Source organism: Mobula birostris, chromosome 11, assembly GCF_030028105.1.
Source record: "Mobula birostris isolate sMobBir1 chromosome 11, sMobBir1.hap1, whole genome shotgun sequence".
Taxonomy (NCBI): Eukaryota; Metazoa; Chordata; class Chondrichthyes; order Myliobatiformes; family Myliobatidae; genus Mobula; species Mobula birostris.
The window spans coordinates 114,905,912-114,922,915 of NC_092380.1; the positions used below are offsets into that span (position 1 = coordinate 114,905,912).

Sequence of the window (17,004 nt, forward strand, 5' to 3'; positions counted from 1 at the left end):
TTAGCAGGAACCCACAGCATTGGTATTGATCACTGGTTCCTGGGTCAGAGAGACATACTGAGCACAGACTGGTCTATATTACACCCCTAGGTCAGAGAGAGACATACCAAATACAGACAGACACAGCTCCGTTCACCAACATCTCAACCTGGGTCAGAGAGACATACCGAGCACAGACTGGTCTCTGTTACACCCCTGGGTCAGAGAGAGACATACTGTACCAAATACAGACAGACACAGCTCCGTTCAACATCTCAACCTGGGTCAGAGACAGACATTCTGAGCACAGACAGACACAGCTCCATTCACCAACATCTCACCCTGGGTCAGCTACCCACCTTGGTATAATGGAACTGCATTGGGTCATCAGTGGACAGCGACACCTTGAGGCCCTTGTGGAGGAACTCCCGCATTGGGTTCTTGGAGTACTCCAGGAAAAGGCTGTTGTTGCTCAGGGGGGACATTGCGATGGGGATCTGGGTGAGATAGTACAGGTACTGAAGAACGGGACTCTGGGAAGGCAAAAACCATTCAGGTTAGGCAATGCAGACATCTTGAAAATATGCTCAACAATTCATCACACAAATTCACTACAGGAATCTCATACATATTGTCACTGCAGAGGGAGGGTCACACAGTGGGAGGGGTGGTACTGCGGAAGGGTCACACTGTGGGAAGGGTGGTACTGAGGGAGAGTCACACTGTGGGAGGGGTGGTACTGAGGGAGGGTCACACTGTGGGAGGGGTGGTACTGAGGGAGGGTCACACTGTGGGAGGGGTGGTACTGAGGGAGGGTCACACTGTGGGAGAGGTGGTACTGAGGGAGGGTCACACTGTGGGAAGGGTGGTACTGAGGGAGGGTCACTGTGGGAGGGGTGGTACTGAGGGAGGGTCACACTGTGGGAGGGGTGGTACTGAGGGAGGGTCACACTGTGGGAAGGGTGGTACTGAGGGAGGGTCACACTGTGGGAGGGGTGGTACTGAGGGAGGGTCACACTGTGGGAGGGTGCTTCTGAGGGGCGAAAAGCCCTGTTCTATGTTTTCTATGGCCTAGGTGACCAGACCTAAGGATGTAATTTTTTCACTGTGCTAATGCAACCAACAGTCACCTAACTGGTCTGGATGTCAGTAACCAGCAGTGTTCCACAAAGATCTGTTCTGGGACCTCTGCTGTTTGTGATCTTTATAAATGACTTGGATGAGGAAGTGGAGGGATGGGTTAGTAAGTCTGTAAATAACACAAAGGTTGGTGGTGTTGTGGATAGTGTGCAGGAGTGTTCAAAATAAATTTACTGCCAGATTACATGTACAGTATGTCACCATATACACACACTGGGATTCATTTTCTTGCGGGCATACTAAGTAAATCCACAGAAACACAATAGGATCAATGAAAGGCCTCACCCAACAGGACAAACAGCCCAGGTGCAAAAGTCAACAAACTTTAAATACAAAAGGGGAAAAATTAATAATAAATAAGTAATAACTATTGAGAACCTGAGATGAAAAGCCCTTGGAAGTGAGTCCATAGGTTGTGAGAACAGTTCAGTGACAGGGTGAGTGAAGTTCTCCCCTCTGATTCAAGAACCTCTTGGTTGAGGGGTCATAAGTGTTCCTGAACATGGGGGTGTGGGTCCTGAGGCTCCCGTACTTCCTTGATGGCAGCAGCGAGGGGAGAACATGGCCTGGATGGTGAAGGTCCTTGATGACGCTTTCCTCTGACAGCACTCGCTGCAGATGTGCTGAATGTTGAGGAGGGCCGTATCCGCTACTTCTCGTAGGATTTTCTGTTCAAAAGCATTGGTGTTTCCGTACCAGGCCATGACGCAACCAGTCAATATACTCTCTATTACACATCTCTACAAGTTTGTCAAAGTTTTAGATGTCATGCCGAATCTTCACAAACTCCCAAGGAACTAGAGGTGCTGCCGTGCTTTCTTCGTAATTGCACTTACGTGCTGGGCCAGGACAGGTCCTCCGAGATATTAACATCGAGGAACTTAAAGTTCCCGACCCTCCTCGCCCCGATCCCCAGACGCTGATTGGCTCAGGGACCTGCAAGTGAGGAAATCGAGGATCCAAGCACTAGGAGGTTTTGAGGCCAAGACCTTGAAGCTTATTGGTTAGTTTTGAGGGGATGATGGTATTGAATGCTGAGCGGTCGTTCGTTGATAAAGAGCACCTTCGCTATCCAGATGTTCCAGGGCTGTGTGAAGGGCCGATGAGATGGCATCTGCAGTTGTTGTAGGTTACAGCAGGACATTGACAGGATGCAAGACTGGGCTGAGAAGTGGCAGATGGAGTTCCACCCAGATAAGTGAGACGTGATTCACTTTGGAAGGATGGAAGTGATGATTGAGGTGTACAGGATGATAAGAGGCATAGATCAAGTGGACAGCCAAAGAGCAGAAAGGACATAACTTCACGGAGACTGGAGGAACGTATAGGCGCACTGCCAGGGCTGGTGGTAGGGGAAGGTATGTTAGTGACATGTAAGAGCCTCGTACATAGGCACCTGGATGAAATTAGAATGGAGAGCTAGAAGGGTTATGTTGATGCTGGAGTGGGTTAAAAGTTTGGCACAACATCATGGGCCGAAGGATCCGCACTTGATTTATTATTTATTTCATCACTTAGAGATACAGCGGGGAACCTTCCAGTTCAACAGCTTACCTAGATTCATCACATGACAACTTATAACAACTGCTTAACCTACTAACTGAGATGTTTTTGGACTGTGGGAGGTAACCAGAGCTCCTGGAGGAAAACTACGTGGTCACAGGGAGAACGTACAAACTCCTTACAGATGCCACTGGAATTGAACCTGGAGCTCTGATTGTCAGAGCTGTAATATCGGCATGCTAACTGCCGCAGTACTGAGATGCCATACATACCGTTTCACACGCTACAGTTTGCCACCCCACAGGATGGTGCTGAACACAGAGCGTTTATCAGACTGACGGCTAATGTTGGTCACAGCATTTCCAAGCGATGGTCCCTGAGTCACCACTTGGGGAATATTGAGTTACCGAGTGTCTGGAATGCTTTCGTATTCGAAGGAACTGTGTACAAGCCGATCCCGTTTCACTCCTGGCCCCTGGCCAACACCCAGACCAGGGTCTGTCATCTCCTTCCCCCTCAGTGAAGGTCATGAGAGGAACACCATGTTCTCACCGTTCTCAGGAACTCTTCCGCTTTCTCAATATTTTCCTGTGCCGAAATGTGTTGTGGGGGTGGTGGCTTCCGGCTGGTCACGAGCCTCAGACAGCATATCATAAACACAAGAGATTCTACACAAAATGCTGGATGAATTCAGCAGGGTGGGCAGCATGTACGGAGGGGAATAAACAGTCAACGTTTTGAGCCAAGACCTTTCGTCAGGACCTGATGATTTGCTCGGCCTGCACGGTCAACTGTTTATTCATTTTCCTGGATGATGCCTGACCTGTTGAGTTCCTCCGGCACGTTGTGTGTGTTACTCAGACTGCAGACTGTGGGTGGACTCAGCAGCAGAACTGCGTGCATTAACGGGACCCTTCCTCCCACTGGTCCCATAAGACACAGGAGCAGAATGAGGCCATTCGGCCCTACAGTTTGCTGCACCATTCCATCATGGCTAAGCTATTATCCCTCTCAACCCCATTCTTCTGCCTTCTCCCTGTAACCTTTGACACCCTGACTAATCAAGAACCTAAAAACCTCCAACTCAAATATACTCAGTGACTTGGCCTCCACAGCCATCTGTGGCAATGAATTCCACAGATTCACTACCCTCTGGCTAAAGAAATTCCTCATCTCTGTTCTAAATGCACGTCCCTCTATTCTGAGGCTGTGCCCTCTGGTCCTGGACTCCCTCATCATAGGAAACATCCTCTTCACATCCACTCTATTTTCGATAGGTTTCAGTGAGATCCCTCCTTGTTCTTCTAAGCTCCAATGAGTTATCAGACTCTCCTCATATGTTAACCTTTTCATTCCCAGAATCATTCTTGCAAACTCCCTCCAAACCCTCTCCCATGCTAGCATAACACTTCTTAGATAAGGAGCCCAAAACTGCTCAACATACACTGAGTGCTATCTGACCAGTACTTTATAAAGCCTCAGCATTACATCCTTGCTTTTATATTCTAGTCCACCTGAAATGAATGCTACCATTGCATTTGCCTTCCTCACCACTGACTCAATCTGCAAGTTAACCTTTAGTGAATCCTGCACAAGGACTCCAAGTCCCTTTGCACCTCTGATCGCTGAATTTGCTCCCCATTTAGAAATAGTCTATACTTAACTTTTCTATCAACGTCCATGACCACACACTTTCCTACACTCTGTTTCATCTGCCACTTCTTTGTCATTCTCCAGTTCTTCTGCAGACTCCCTGCTTCCTCAACACCATCCACCCCTCCTCCTAGCTTCGTATCATCCCCAAACTTGGCCACAAAGCCATCAATTCCTTCATCCAAATTACTGACATATAACATAAAAAGCAGCAGTTCCAACACGGACCCCTGTGGAACACCACTAGCAGCCAACCAGCCACAGTTTTAGTCCCAATATTTGCCACCAGATTCAAAAACAGTTACTTTCCCCGAGCAGTGAGGATGATCAACACCTCCACCCATTAACCCCCCACTCCACACCCCCAAACACCACTACTTTATCATTTCCTGTCAGTCACCTTATGTACAGACACTCCTGTGCCTAACATCACCTTATGGACAGACAATCAATCTGTGTACATACACTATCCTATGCATTTATATTTATTGTGTTTTTTTTATTATTGTGTTCTTTATTTTATTCTGTTTTTTTTGGGCTGCATCAGATTAGGAGTAACAATTATTTTATTCTCCTTTACTCTTGTGTATTGGAAATGACATTAAAGAATCTTGAACCTTGCTATCCAGTCCTGTGCCTTTCTACGTCGGAGGGGTAGTATTTCTGCTGTAGCTGACTTACCTTCTTGAGGTTGAGTCCGTGGGAAATGTTGTCCGCTGTGAGGAAGGCGGAGACGAGGTGTGTGATGGAGCCAGCCTCTCCACAGTGGGGCCGAAATTGGAAGGTACTGAGGCCTCGCTCCCTGGAACACAAAGGAGACGGTCAGTGCCCCGTGGAGGGGGCAGTTGTCAGTTCCACGGTCAACCCATCGACGGACCCCAGTACCATTTACTGTTTACCTGTGCAGGCATTTTGGTTTATATTTTATGGTAATATTATGGACACCACAGTAGCGTAGTGGTTAGCACGACACTATTACAGCTCCGGTGTCAGAGTTCGACTTCAGTTCCAACAGCATCCGTATGTTCTCTCTGTGGAATGCGTGGGTTTCCTCCAGGGGCTCCAGTTTCCTTCTACAGCCCAAAGACCATACCCATAGGTTAAATATCCCATGAGTAGATTAGGGTTAAATTGGGGCGATTACTGGATGTGGCAGCTCGATGGGCTAAAGGGCCTGTTTCACGCTCTCTCTCTAAATAACGTATTTTGTTTTATGTGCTGTGTGTGATGTATGTTTTCTGGGTAAATTGTGGTCCGGAGCAACGTTGTTTTGTTTTGTTGTTTTTATGTACAGTCAGGTGGCAATAAAATTGAACGTTCTGTGGCACCAGGGATTAACCAATCACACACTACACTGTGCACCCATGCCCTCGATGTGATACTCTCTGTCCCTGGCTACATTGCACCCCAGTGACACGGCCTCGGTTCAGGGATCTGGGACCTTTCTGCAGAGACCCTGGAAGACCTACTCCACAGGCAATGAATACAATGGGAAAAACAAGAGGCTATTTGGGACAAGATAGCCCTGCTAGCTCACAAAGCAATCTCATTCCCTCAGTACCTCCCCTATTCCCTACCACGAGTCCATCAGCATCCCCCACTACCACTGTTCTCCTGCCTCTTCCTAGTCACCAGGACAATTAGCCCTCCACAAGCCCTTCAGCCCAAGACGCTGTGCCGACACTTTAACCTACACTAAAATCAATCTAACTCTTCCCTCCTACTTAGCCCTCCATTTTTCTATCATCCTTGTGCCTATCTAAGAGTCTGTTAAAGGTCCCTAATGTATCTACCTCTACCACCACCTCCAGCAGGGCGTTCCACACACCCAACTTATCCTATACTTTCCTCCAATCACCTTAAAATTCTGCCCCCTTGTATTAGCCATTTCATAGAGCATAGAATAGTACAGCACAGTACAGGCCCTTCGGCCCACAATGTTGTGCCGACCCTCAAACCCTGCCTCCCATATAACCCCCCACCTTAGATTCCTCCATATACCTGTCTAGTAGTCTCTTAAACTTCACTAGTGTATCTGCCTCCACCACTGACTCAGGCAGTGCATTCCACGCACCAACCACTCCCTGAGTAAAAAACCTTCCTCTAATATCCCCCTTGAACTTTCCACCCCTTACCTTAAAGCCATGTCCTCTTGTATTGAGCAGTGGTGCCCTGGGGAAGAGGCGCTGGCTATCCACTCTATCTATCCCTCTTAATATCTTGTACACCTCTATCATGTCTCCTCGCATCCTCCTTCTCTCCAAAGAGTAAAGCCCTAGCTCCCTTAATCTCTGATCATAATGCATACTCTCTAAACCAGGCAGCATCCTGGTAAATCTCCCCTGTACCCTTTCCAATGCTTCCACATCCTTCCTATAGTGAGGTGACCAGAACTGGACACAGTACTCCAAGTGTGGCCTAACCAGAGTTTTATAGAGCTGCATCATTACCTCGCGATTCTTAACTCTATCCCTCGACTTATGAAAGCTAACACCCCATAAGCTTTCTTAACTACCCAATCCACCTGTGAGGCAACTTTCAGGGATCTGTGGACATGTACACCCAGATCCCTCTGCTCCTCCACACTACCAAGTATCCTGCCATTTACTGCGTACTCTGCCTTGGAGTTTGTCCTTCCAAAGTGTATCACCTCACACTTCTCTGGGTTGAACTCCATCTGCCACTTCTCAGACCACTTCTGCAACCCACCAATGACTCTCTGCAATCTTTGACAATCCCCTACACTATCTACAACACCACCAACCTTTGTGTCATCTGCAGACTTGCCAACCCACCCTTCTACCCCAACATCCAGGTCGCTAATAAAAATCATGAAAAGTAGAGGTCCCAGAACTGATCCTTGTGGGACACCACTAGTCACAACCCTCCAATCTGAATGTACTCCCTCCACCACCACCCTCTGCCTTCTGCAGGCAAGCCAATTCTGAATCCACCTGGCCAAACTTCCCTGGATCCCATGCCGTCTGACTTTCTGAATAAGCCTACTGTGTGGAGCCTTGTCAAATGCCTTACTAAAATCCATACAGATCACATCCACTGCACTACCATCATCTATATGCCTGGTCACCTCCTCAAAGAACTCTATCAGGCTTGTTAGACATGATCTGCCCTTCACAAAGCCATGCTGACTGTCGCTGATCAGACCATGATTCTCTAAATGCCCAGAGATCCTATCCCTAAGAATCTTTTCCAACAGCTTTCCCACCACAGACGTAAGGCTCACTGGTCTATAATTACCCGGACTATCCCTACTACCTTTTTTGAACAAGGGGACAACATTTGCCTCCCTCCAATCCTCCGGTACCATTCCCGTGGACAACGAGGACATAAAGATCCTAGCCAGAGGCTCAGCAATCTCCTCCCTCGCCTCATGGAGCAGCCTGGGGAATATTCCGTCAGGCCCCGGGGACTTATCCGTCCTAATGTATTTTAACAACTCCAACATTTCAGCCCTGGGAAAAAGTCTCTGACTGTCTACTCAATCTATGCCTCTCATCGGCTTGTACACCTCTATCATTCTCATTCGATCCAAAGAGAAAAGCCCGAGCTTGCACAAAACATGGATGTGTGCTTTTGAAACCAAGGCACTGGAGGTCACGGGAGGGGAGGTACTAGTTTGTTTACAGAGGATGCTCTGCACTCCAACACCCTGAGCTGTAATAACACTGTGCTAACTGCCAATGCTGCTGTGGCATCCCTCCCCATTACTGACACCTTATCCGGCACAGTTTGAAATGTCCAGCAATGTGCTGGAAGAACTCTGCAGGCCAGGCAGCATCTGTGGGAGGGACAGGGACGGTCACTATCTAAGGTGAGAGAGCCAGCATACAGAGGTGGGGGCAGTGGGGGGCTGTGACCAAGGGCAGCGGATGCCCCAGTGGCCAGCGCCAGGTTCCAGAAGGTGTACTTACTTGCGCAGGTTGTTGAGGACCATGATGTTGGCGTACATGTAATAGAGGTAGTAGCTGTAGGGCGGATTCTGCTCTCGGCTCCATTCCTCGGGGCTCGGGCTCTTCGTGGAGAACATGTGAGCGCTGTGTTTGGATTCATCGTCCACACTATCAAACCCGGTCACCTGCCGCACACAACATTCCCTCACAGGCAGCTCCAGCTCCCTCATCTCACAGAAACATATACCAGAAACGTACATAAAAACAGCGTATGCTTTCTTTACATTCGACCATTAGACTGCTGTTTGTGAGGTACATAAATGACCTGGATGAACAAGCAGATGGGTGGTTAGTATGTTTGCTGATGATATGAAGGTTGCTGGTGCTGTGGATGGTGTAAATGACTGGCAAAGAATATTGCGGGATATGGACCAGTTGCAGATATGGGCGGAGAAACGGCAGATGGAGTTTAACCCGACAAATGTGAAGCGTTGCTCCTTGGTAGGTCAGATGTAGAGAGAAATCGAAGCATTGATGAGCCTGATCTCAGAGAAGTACCTCTCCGCGTTTGCCTCTACCACCACCCCTGGCAAGACATTCCACACACCCAACACTGTGTAAAAGAAACTCCTCCTATCAATTATTTCTGCCCTGGGGATTAGGTGCTGGCTGCCCACTCGGTCAATGCCTCTCATAACTGTATACACTTCTAACGTCACCCGATACCTTTGTCGCTCCAAAGAGAAAAGCCCTCGCTCACTTGACCTATCCTTATAAGGCATAGAGGGGGAATAAGGGAGGGGGGCCTGAGGAGCAAGGTCTTCCATTCAGAAAGTGGTGGATGTATGGAACAAGGTGCTAGAGGACAGGTACATGGTTAGGAAAAGTTTGGATATGCACCAAATGCAGGCTGGTCAGACTACTTCGATGGGCAGCTTGGTTGTCTGGAGCCCGATGGGCCTGTCTCCGTGCTGCTTAGCGCCCCGCCGCGGTGACGCCCAGTCAGAGCAACGTTACAGCTCGGGGCTTCAGAGGCTGGAGTTCAAGTTCAATGTCATCTGTACGTCCTCCCCATGGAATGCATGGGTTTCCTCCGGGTGCTCCAGTTTCCTCCCACGGTCCAAAAACATACCGGTTAGTAGTAGATTGTAAATTGGTCATTGTAAATTGTCCAGTGATTAGGCTGGGGTTAAATTGGGGTTGTCGGGGGGTGGTTGCTGGGTGGCGTGGCTCAGAGGGCTGGAAGGGCCTACTGCACAGTACAGTATGTCTCTAAATAAAACAAATAAATTCACTAACTTAACCTCTTATTCACCTTGGTTACATAAATTAATACTTTAATATATTTCTTATTACAATTTATATAAGTTTTTAATGTACTACTGCCATGAACAACAAATGTCATGACATATGCCTGTGAGATGAAAGCTGAGGATGAAGCAGACAGCTGTGGAGGCCACGTCACTGGGTGTGTTTAAAGCTCAGGCTGATAGGTTCTTGATTAATCGGGGAGTCAAAGGCAGGAGAACGGGATTGAGAAGGATCACAAATCAGCCATGACAGACTGGCAGAGCAGACTCGATGGGCCATTTGGCCTACTTCTACTCATTCTGTATGGTGTTGTGGCTTCTCATTGGACTGGAAAACAAACATGTTTTGGTTAGTCCCAAGTCCCAGACACTGCTGGGTCGGCAGGGGTCCATCGAGTGGCACTGAGGAAGCCTCCCCAACCCACGGCACAAACAGCAGCCCACCCCCACCTTCCCCATCACAGTGGCCAATTAATACTGGCCTGGATAACAGTCAGACGCTTCAATAAACTTTAAAGCAGGTCTTATTGGTTTTCTGATTTTCATCGGGCTGCATCAGATCATTACAGTGAAACTCGAGGTTCAAGGTCAGGGGGAGATGATGGGAGGGTTACACTGCAACAGAGGCCACAACACCGCAATACCCACGTATTTCAGGAAGAGGTGAAGCTCCCGGTTTTCTCTCGGATTGATCGTTGCTTCAAACAGAGGCAGGAAAACATTCTCCAACATTTTCCCAAAACTTGGCAGGAGTTTTTTACTTCGAAAGATGTCGCTGGAAATAAATAGAAAGTTAGATTGTGAACCCATGCAAATATTGTCACTAATTGTATCTAAACAATACATATTGTACCATCACCCACTGTATTTCACTGATCTACATTAACTTGTTCATCTGTGTATGCATCAAATGTTCTGCAGTGGGGCAGATGGAGGGTCACACTGTGGGAGGGGTGATACTGAGAGAGGGTCACACTGTGGGAGGGGTGGTACTGAGGGAGGGTCACACCGTGGGAGGGGTGGTACTGAGGGGGGGTCACACTGTGGGAGGGGTGGTACTGAGGGGGGGTCACACTGTGGGAGGGGTGGTACTGGGGGGGTCACACTGTGGGAGGGGTGGGACTGGGGGAGGATCACACTGTTTGGAACTTTCTCTCCTAAAGTTGAAAATTTGCTGCAAGATTCCAAAGGACAGTTTTGGAGATTGCCAGAGGCTTTGGGAGTGTGGAATATCGCCACAGCAGCAGAGGGTAACAGTTTCCTTTCCTGGAAGGATTCTGTTCGGTGAGGGTTTCGGTCCGTGTCTCTTCAGTGCTGAGCAGTGGGTGTGGCTGGTGGATTGCCAAAGTTTCCCAGGAGCAGGGACGGATTTATTCCGTTTGTAACAGTGGAAAATCCCTCCCGGTTGGCGTGCCTAGCCCAGGGCGTCTGGGTGAAGAGGACTTTGGAGCAGCCGACGGAAGAACAGACTGGCTGGGGAAGATGCTACCATTCGCAGCTCTGAGGTTTTAACACCCCGCCTATCCAGTTCTTTCTTGCCCCCATCCCATCCCGTTTGTGAACTGTTTCTTTCTGACCGCTGGGTGTAGACTGTGTAATATCGAACTTTTGAATTCTGACTGCATCACGGCAGGCTGCAGCTCAAAATGTCGTATGCGGAGGCTGCGGGATCCAGTGTCACGAAGAGGAACATCTGATCAAATCACTGACTTTAAAGAACGCTGTACGGTGTACTGTGCTTAGTTCAGTCGGTAGGAAAGGCCATGGGGGAGACTGTTGGAGACCGTCAGGGCATCGTTGCAGTAGCAGATTTGAATGGATTTTCTATTTGAAGTCACCAAGGGGTGTGCTTTTGGCCCAAACTCAGGGGCTAAAGGAGGGGAGGATTTTTATGCAGGTGGAGCCAGTGTTGGCCCCCGTGTGGATGGTAATCCTCGGTGATGTCCCCTCACAAATCCCTGACAAGGCCCTATTCCCCTCTCTGTGCTCCACCGGTGAGGTGTAACCCAAAATAACCTCAGTGTGGTACAGGGCTGAGGTACCTCCTGAGGTTATGAGCTCCATCTGCTTATGCAGCTGGAGTGGGGTGGGGATGCTGAGGGGCAGCTTCAGGTTTATTTTGAGGGCCATTACTATACTGTCCTGTGAACTACGTTCCACCCGAGACACCGTGCCTGTGCATATTCGGCAGAAGTGCCCGAACAGTCAGGCTGCCAACTCTGCCTCGGAGGCACAGGGTGATACGGCTGGACCTTCCCCCATTGACCTCCCTCCTCCTGCCCCTACCCCTGTGCCATTGGCTGTGGGAGTCCAGGACAGACACGGTGTGAATGACGCGAGGGCTGGGGTCAGATGGCTGGCAGGAAGGTGGAGGAGGAGAAGCATTTGAAAACTTCTCCCCCGGAGAAAAATCAGGCTGTTCCTGTGAACCACGATCATTGAGTCCTGTGACTCCTGAAACCCAGCGAGAGCCTGGGGAGGGCAAACAGTGCCGAGGACTGAGGATGCCTCTGAAATGGAGCTCAGCGTGCCTCAGGGTATCTGTGGCCTGAAACAACGGAGGGATGTGTCTCCTGAGCCTGGACACCAGGGCCACAAGAGGAGGGAGGTTTATGGAGAACGTCTCCCAAAGCTGGAGGATAGCCCTGTTGTACCGGGGCCCTGCTGGGGTGGCATCTCCCGAAGATGTGTCCTCTGGGCTGGTGAGCAGCGGCACTATAGAGGGGCTGTGTGGGGAGGTAGAATCAGAGAGTGCATTCCCCCAGGGAGGGGGCCAAACCCTATTGAACAGGGGTCGCCTGTGGGTACAGAGTCACCAGTGGGATTAGTTTCCAAGATGGCTGCCTCAGTTGAGGCTAGGCACCCTGCTGGGGAGCGTCTAGTCCACGAGGGGAACTGGAGCAACCCTGGATTGTTGTCCCGTGCAGCTGGTCAGAGGAAGTGTATCCCGGGGGGTTTGGAGGGAGGGGACTCTCCTGGTGCTGATTCCGCAGGGGGTGACAAGGGTGTGGAGGCTCATGTCCTGGCTGAGGGATTCTGGATCCAGGGATGGTGGGGTCTCCCTCTGTCACTGGTCCGGGGGCTGGGGTGGTGCCTGTGGTGGGTCTCCCATTAGGGCTACAGTGAGGAGTGAGGTGGTCATGTCGGGTGCAGATGATGACTGCTTGGAGGGTGATGAGAGTGTGGGATTGAGAGGGGGAAGAGGAGGCCTTTTTTGAGGCCGAGGTGGCAGACTTCCTTGACCCCAGCACCGTGTCACAGCCCACCTCTGTGGAGGAGATCTGACAGTTTGCGAGGGACTACTGGGGGAAACCTTGCAAGGCCCAGCTGGCCGGAGTTGACCGTTGAACTTCTCCGGGCCTTCTGGGACACCCTAGGGACTGAGTATACAGGGGTACTGGGGAGAGAATGGCGACGGGTGAGATGCCCCTCTCTTGGTGCGGAGCAGTCGTGACCCTGATGACCAAGAAGGGGGATCTCCATAACCGGCGGAGTTGGTGCCCAGTATCCCTCCTCAGTGCGGAGTACCAGATCTTTGCCCAGGCAACGGCTAATCACTGGGCTCCGTGCTGGCTCAACTGGTCCACCCTGTCCGGTCCTACACGGTCCAACCGGGACAATATCCACCTTGTCCAGGATCTGATCTGCCTGTGCTGGGAGACTGGTCTGTCGGTCACCTTTCTCTCTCTCGACCAAGAGAAGGCGTTTCTTGGTGGATTTTATGGCCTGCATCCAACTGCTGTGGAGTGCCTGGTGAAGGTGAATGGGTCCTTGACAGCACCTTTGTGCTTTGGGAGGGGGCTGCATCAGGATTGCCCCACGTCGGGACAGTTGTACTCAATCTGCATGGAGCCATTCCTGTGCCTTCTCCGAAGGAGGTTAACGGGTTTGGTTCTGTGCGAACCGGACATGGAGGTCGTCCTGTTGGCTTACGTCAACATCCTCCTTATGGTCACTGACCCGGTTGACTTGCGGAGGACGCGAGACTGCCGGCAGGTCCCCTTGGCCGCGTCCTCTGCTGGGGTCAACTGGGAGAAGAGTGTGGGCCTCCTGGTGGGTCAGTGGCAGGGGGGTTCCTTACCGGAGGGGTTGAGACCCCTTGTGTGGAGCACCACACACCTCCTCCACTTGGGAGTCTAACTGAGCTCGACGGAGGAGGCCTGGCCAGCGAACTGGCGGGATTTGGAGACAAAGATCTCTGCCTGGTGGGGCGCTGGTCAGACCTCCTTCACTGGTCGCCTCCATGATATGGTACTGACTGTCTACTTCAGTCCCAACCACTGCTTTTGTCTCCAGGGACCAGAAGTGACTGATGGACAACTTCGGGGGCAATAGGAGGCATTGGGTTTCTGCAACAGTCCTGAGTCTTCTGATCGCAGAGGGCGGCCAGTCATTGGTGTACGTGCACACCCAGCTGGTGGCTCTCCGCCTCAGGACCCTGCAGAGACACCTGGACAGTGACCAGCCTCCAAGAGGGCATGGGCTGGTGACTCACTTTCTCCGCTGGGGACCCTGCAGAGACACCTGGACAGTGACCAGCCTCCGAAAGGGCATGGGCTGGTGACTCACTTTCTCCACCGGGGACCCTGCAGAGACACCTGGACAGTGACCAGCCTCCGAGAGGGCATGGGCTGGTGACTCACTTTCTCCGCCGGGGACCCTGCAGAGACACCTGGACAGTGACCAGCCTCCGAGAGGGCATGGGCTGGTGATGTATTTTCTTTGCCCCCATGGCCTGCAGGAGGACACGTGGCTTCCAGCAGCCAGCATCAGCCATGCCGCTTTGAGGGAACTGCCTCAGTTTTACTGAGAGCTATTGAGGATATGCGGTCTAGTCTCATCCAGACAGGGTGATCTACACTGGTGGGGTCCCCAGTGGAAGTCTCTCTATGCAGGGGTGCTTCCCCTGTACACTGGGGACCTGGGGTGGAAGGTGTTACATCGGGCAGTACTGTACAACAGGTTTTTGAGCAGGTTCACTGACACCCCGTCCACCTGTCCATCCTGTGCCCAAGGGGAGTCAGTCTACCACACTTATACAGAGTGTGAGAGGCTGCAGCCCCTGTCTGAGTGTCTGAAGGGGCTTCTGCTCAGGTTCTGGTTACACTTCAGCCTCGCACTCCTCACATACGGGCACTCAGTACAGTGGGGGGCAGATCGCATGGAGAACCTACTGGTGGGTTTGCTCCTGGGCCTGGACAAGGTGGCCATTTACGGGTCTAGGCGGCAGCAAGTTTAGGACTCTGCCTGGGCTGACTGCCTGCCCCTCTCCCAAGGACACTTCTTGGAAAGGGAGCACGCGGTCACAATGGATACAGTGGGGGATTTCTAGGAATGGAGTGTCTGAAGGGGCTTCTGCTCAGGTTCTGGTTACACTTCAGCCCCGCACTCCTCACATACGGGCACTCAGTACAGTGGGGGGCAGATCGCATGGAGAACCTACTGGTGGGTTTGCTCCTGGGCCTGGACAAGGTGGCCATTTACGGGTCTAGGCGGCAGCAAGTTTAGGACTCTGCCTGGGCTGACTGCCTGCCCCTCTCCCAAGGACACTTCTTGGAAAGGGAGCACGCGGTCACAATGGATACAGTGGGGGATTTCTAGGAATGGAGGGCCTCCCAAGGAATTGATGGTTTTATAGACAGTAATAATCACATTTTGATCTGAATTTATTCACTGTCTTGTAAATAATGTTTGTACTTTGTATATGTTGTGTGTAAATAAACTTTTGGAGTTTTATACGTAAAAAAAGGGCAGTGTTGTCACGGAGATGGGGCTCCCCAATGTGACTGGAATTGCAGTGATTTCAGGACGTACTAAATGCGTGGAATCTGTATAATCCAGCGGACGTTGGGAGAGTAGATTTGGTGTTTAATGAACCACTTGGCCAGGTTACTCCACTCACTCGCTGACCTTCCGTAGATCGAGAGCCGAGGCTCGGTGTACTGATACTTGCTCTCCTCCAGATCCCGGGAGACTTCCTGCCGGGAAAGTACAAACAGCAACGGCCCTTTACGTACTGATACAGCAGCAGTATTTCCACAGCATCTGACGCCGCCCCAAGATCCCACAGCGAGCAGCATGATGGCGCTGAGATGGAGCCCCCACGCTATTACAGATCGCTTTGGTGTTTCTGTAAGGAAGTTTTCTCAGTGCTTCCCATGTGTGTGGGGGTTTCCTGCAGGTGCTCTGGTTTTCTCCCACGGTCCAAAGACGAACTGGTCAGTGTAAATCGTCCTGTGATTAGGCTCGGGTTAAATAGCTGGGTTGCTGGACAGTGCGGCTCAGAGGGTTGGAAGGGCACTGTTCCCACTGTATCTCAATAAATGTATGCCCAACCAACCCATTTACACCCGTGTGTTCAACTAACCTACCTACACACACATCTCGGGCCTGTGGGAGGAAACAGGAGCACACGGAGGAAACCCACATGGTCATGGGGAGAACACGCAAACGCCTTACAGGCAGCGTCGGGAATTGAACCTGGGTCACTGGCGCTGTAATAGTATTCCGCTGCCATGTTGTCCCTGAGGCCCTTTGGTCTCTCCAGGGACCTGAGGTCAATATTTACAGAGGCGTACTGCTTAAAAATAGTCCATGCTTACTAAGCTGCCTACAAGAGCCCAGCCCCATTCACATGCTTGGCATAAATCCCTCTAATCATTTCCAATCTACATCCCTGTCCGAGTGTATTTTAAATATTGTAATTCTACTCACATGAACCACTTCCTGTGACAGCTCTTTCCGTCACCCATCACCTTCTGGGTGAAAAGTTGCCCCTCACGAATAAACTCCTCTCGGGCTCCCAGCTGGGTATGGTTATCGATTTTAACCAACATTTCGATGACAAACTCTGCCACCTCATCAGGGATGATCCCTAGGTATGTCTAGTCCTGAGCCCTATCCACACACCTGTGAGGAAGCTCAAATCACAGCCGATGGGGGTCAAAGATGACCTGGGACTCAGGAGGGCTGGCATTTACAGAATTCCCTGTGGATGCGGAGCAGTGTGTATCAGCCAGGGAAACGGGCATCAAGGAGACCAGGAGGTGTATCCGTTTGGGTTACCCAGAGAAATCGGCGGTAGCAGAACATTGCATTCGCAATGGCTGTAGACTGATTTCAATAGAAAATACAAACAACTCCTTTTTCAGTTGCCCATCAGCCCCCTTTTAAATTATTCTCCTCTCTCTGTAAAGCTGTGCCCTCCCCAACCCTGTGATAAGCCTGAGTCCATCAACTTTCCCAGTCTTCCTGTTGACCTACGTCACTGTCTTGGATCTTGCTGTGCATTGAGATTACCACAGAGGCCTGTGCAGAGCAGACACTTTGTGGCCACGTTATTCGGTACAGGAATGGAACCCAGTCTGGCCTTCTGCTGCCGTAGCCCAAACACTTCAAGGTTCCACGTGTTGTGCATTCAAAATGCTCTTCCGCACACCACTGTTGTAACGTGCGATAATTTGAGTTACTGTCGCCTTCCTGCCAGCTTGAACCAGTCTGGCCATTCT

General features: G+C 50.8%; 1 protein-coding gene across 5 annotated transcripts in view; it reads right to left on the reverse strand.

Moving 5' to 3' along the window:
• The window catches only part of LOC140205330 (AMP deaminase 3-like), a 73,827-nt gene that overhangs the window by 15,900 nt on the left and 40,923 nt on the right, over window positions 1-17,004 (reverse strand). For all 5 annotated transcript variants that reach the window (XM_072272912.1, XM_072272916.1, XM_072272915.1 and 2 more), the window contains 5 exons: window positions 15,311-15,474; window positions 10,145-10,271; window positions 8,208-8,371; window positions 4,957-5,077; window positions 339-512 (listed from right to left, as the gene is read on the reverse strand). In XM_072272912.1, coding sequence (XP_072129013.1) covers window positions 339-512; window positions 4,957-5,077; window positions 8,208-8,371; window positions 10,145-10,271; window positions 15,311-15,474 — 750 coding nt within the window. The remainder of the gene's footprint in view (window positions 1-338; window positions 513-4,956; window positions 5,078-8,207; window positions 8,372-10,144; window positions 10,272-15,310; window positions 15,475-17,004) is intronic.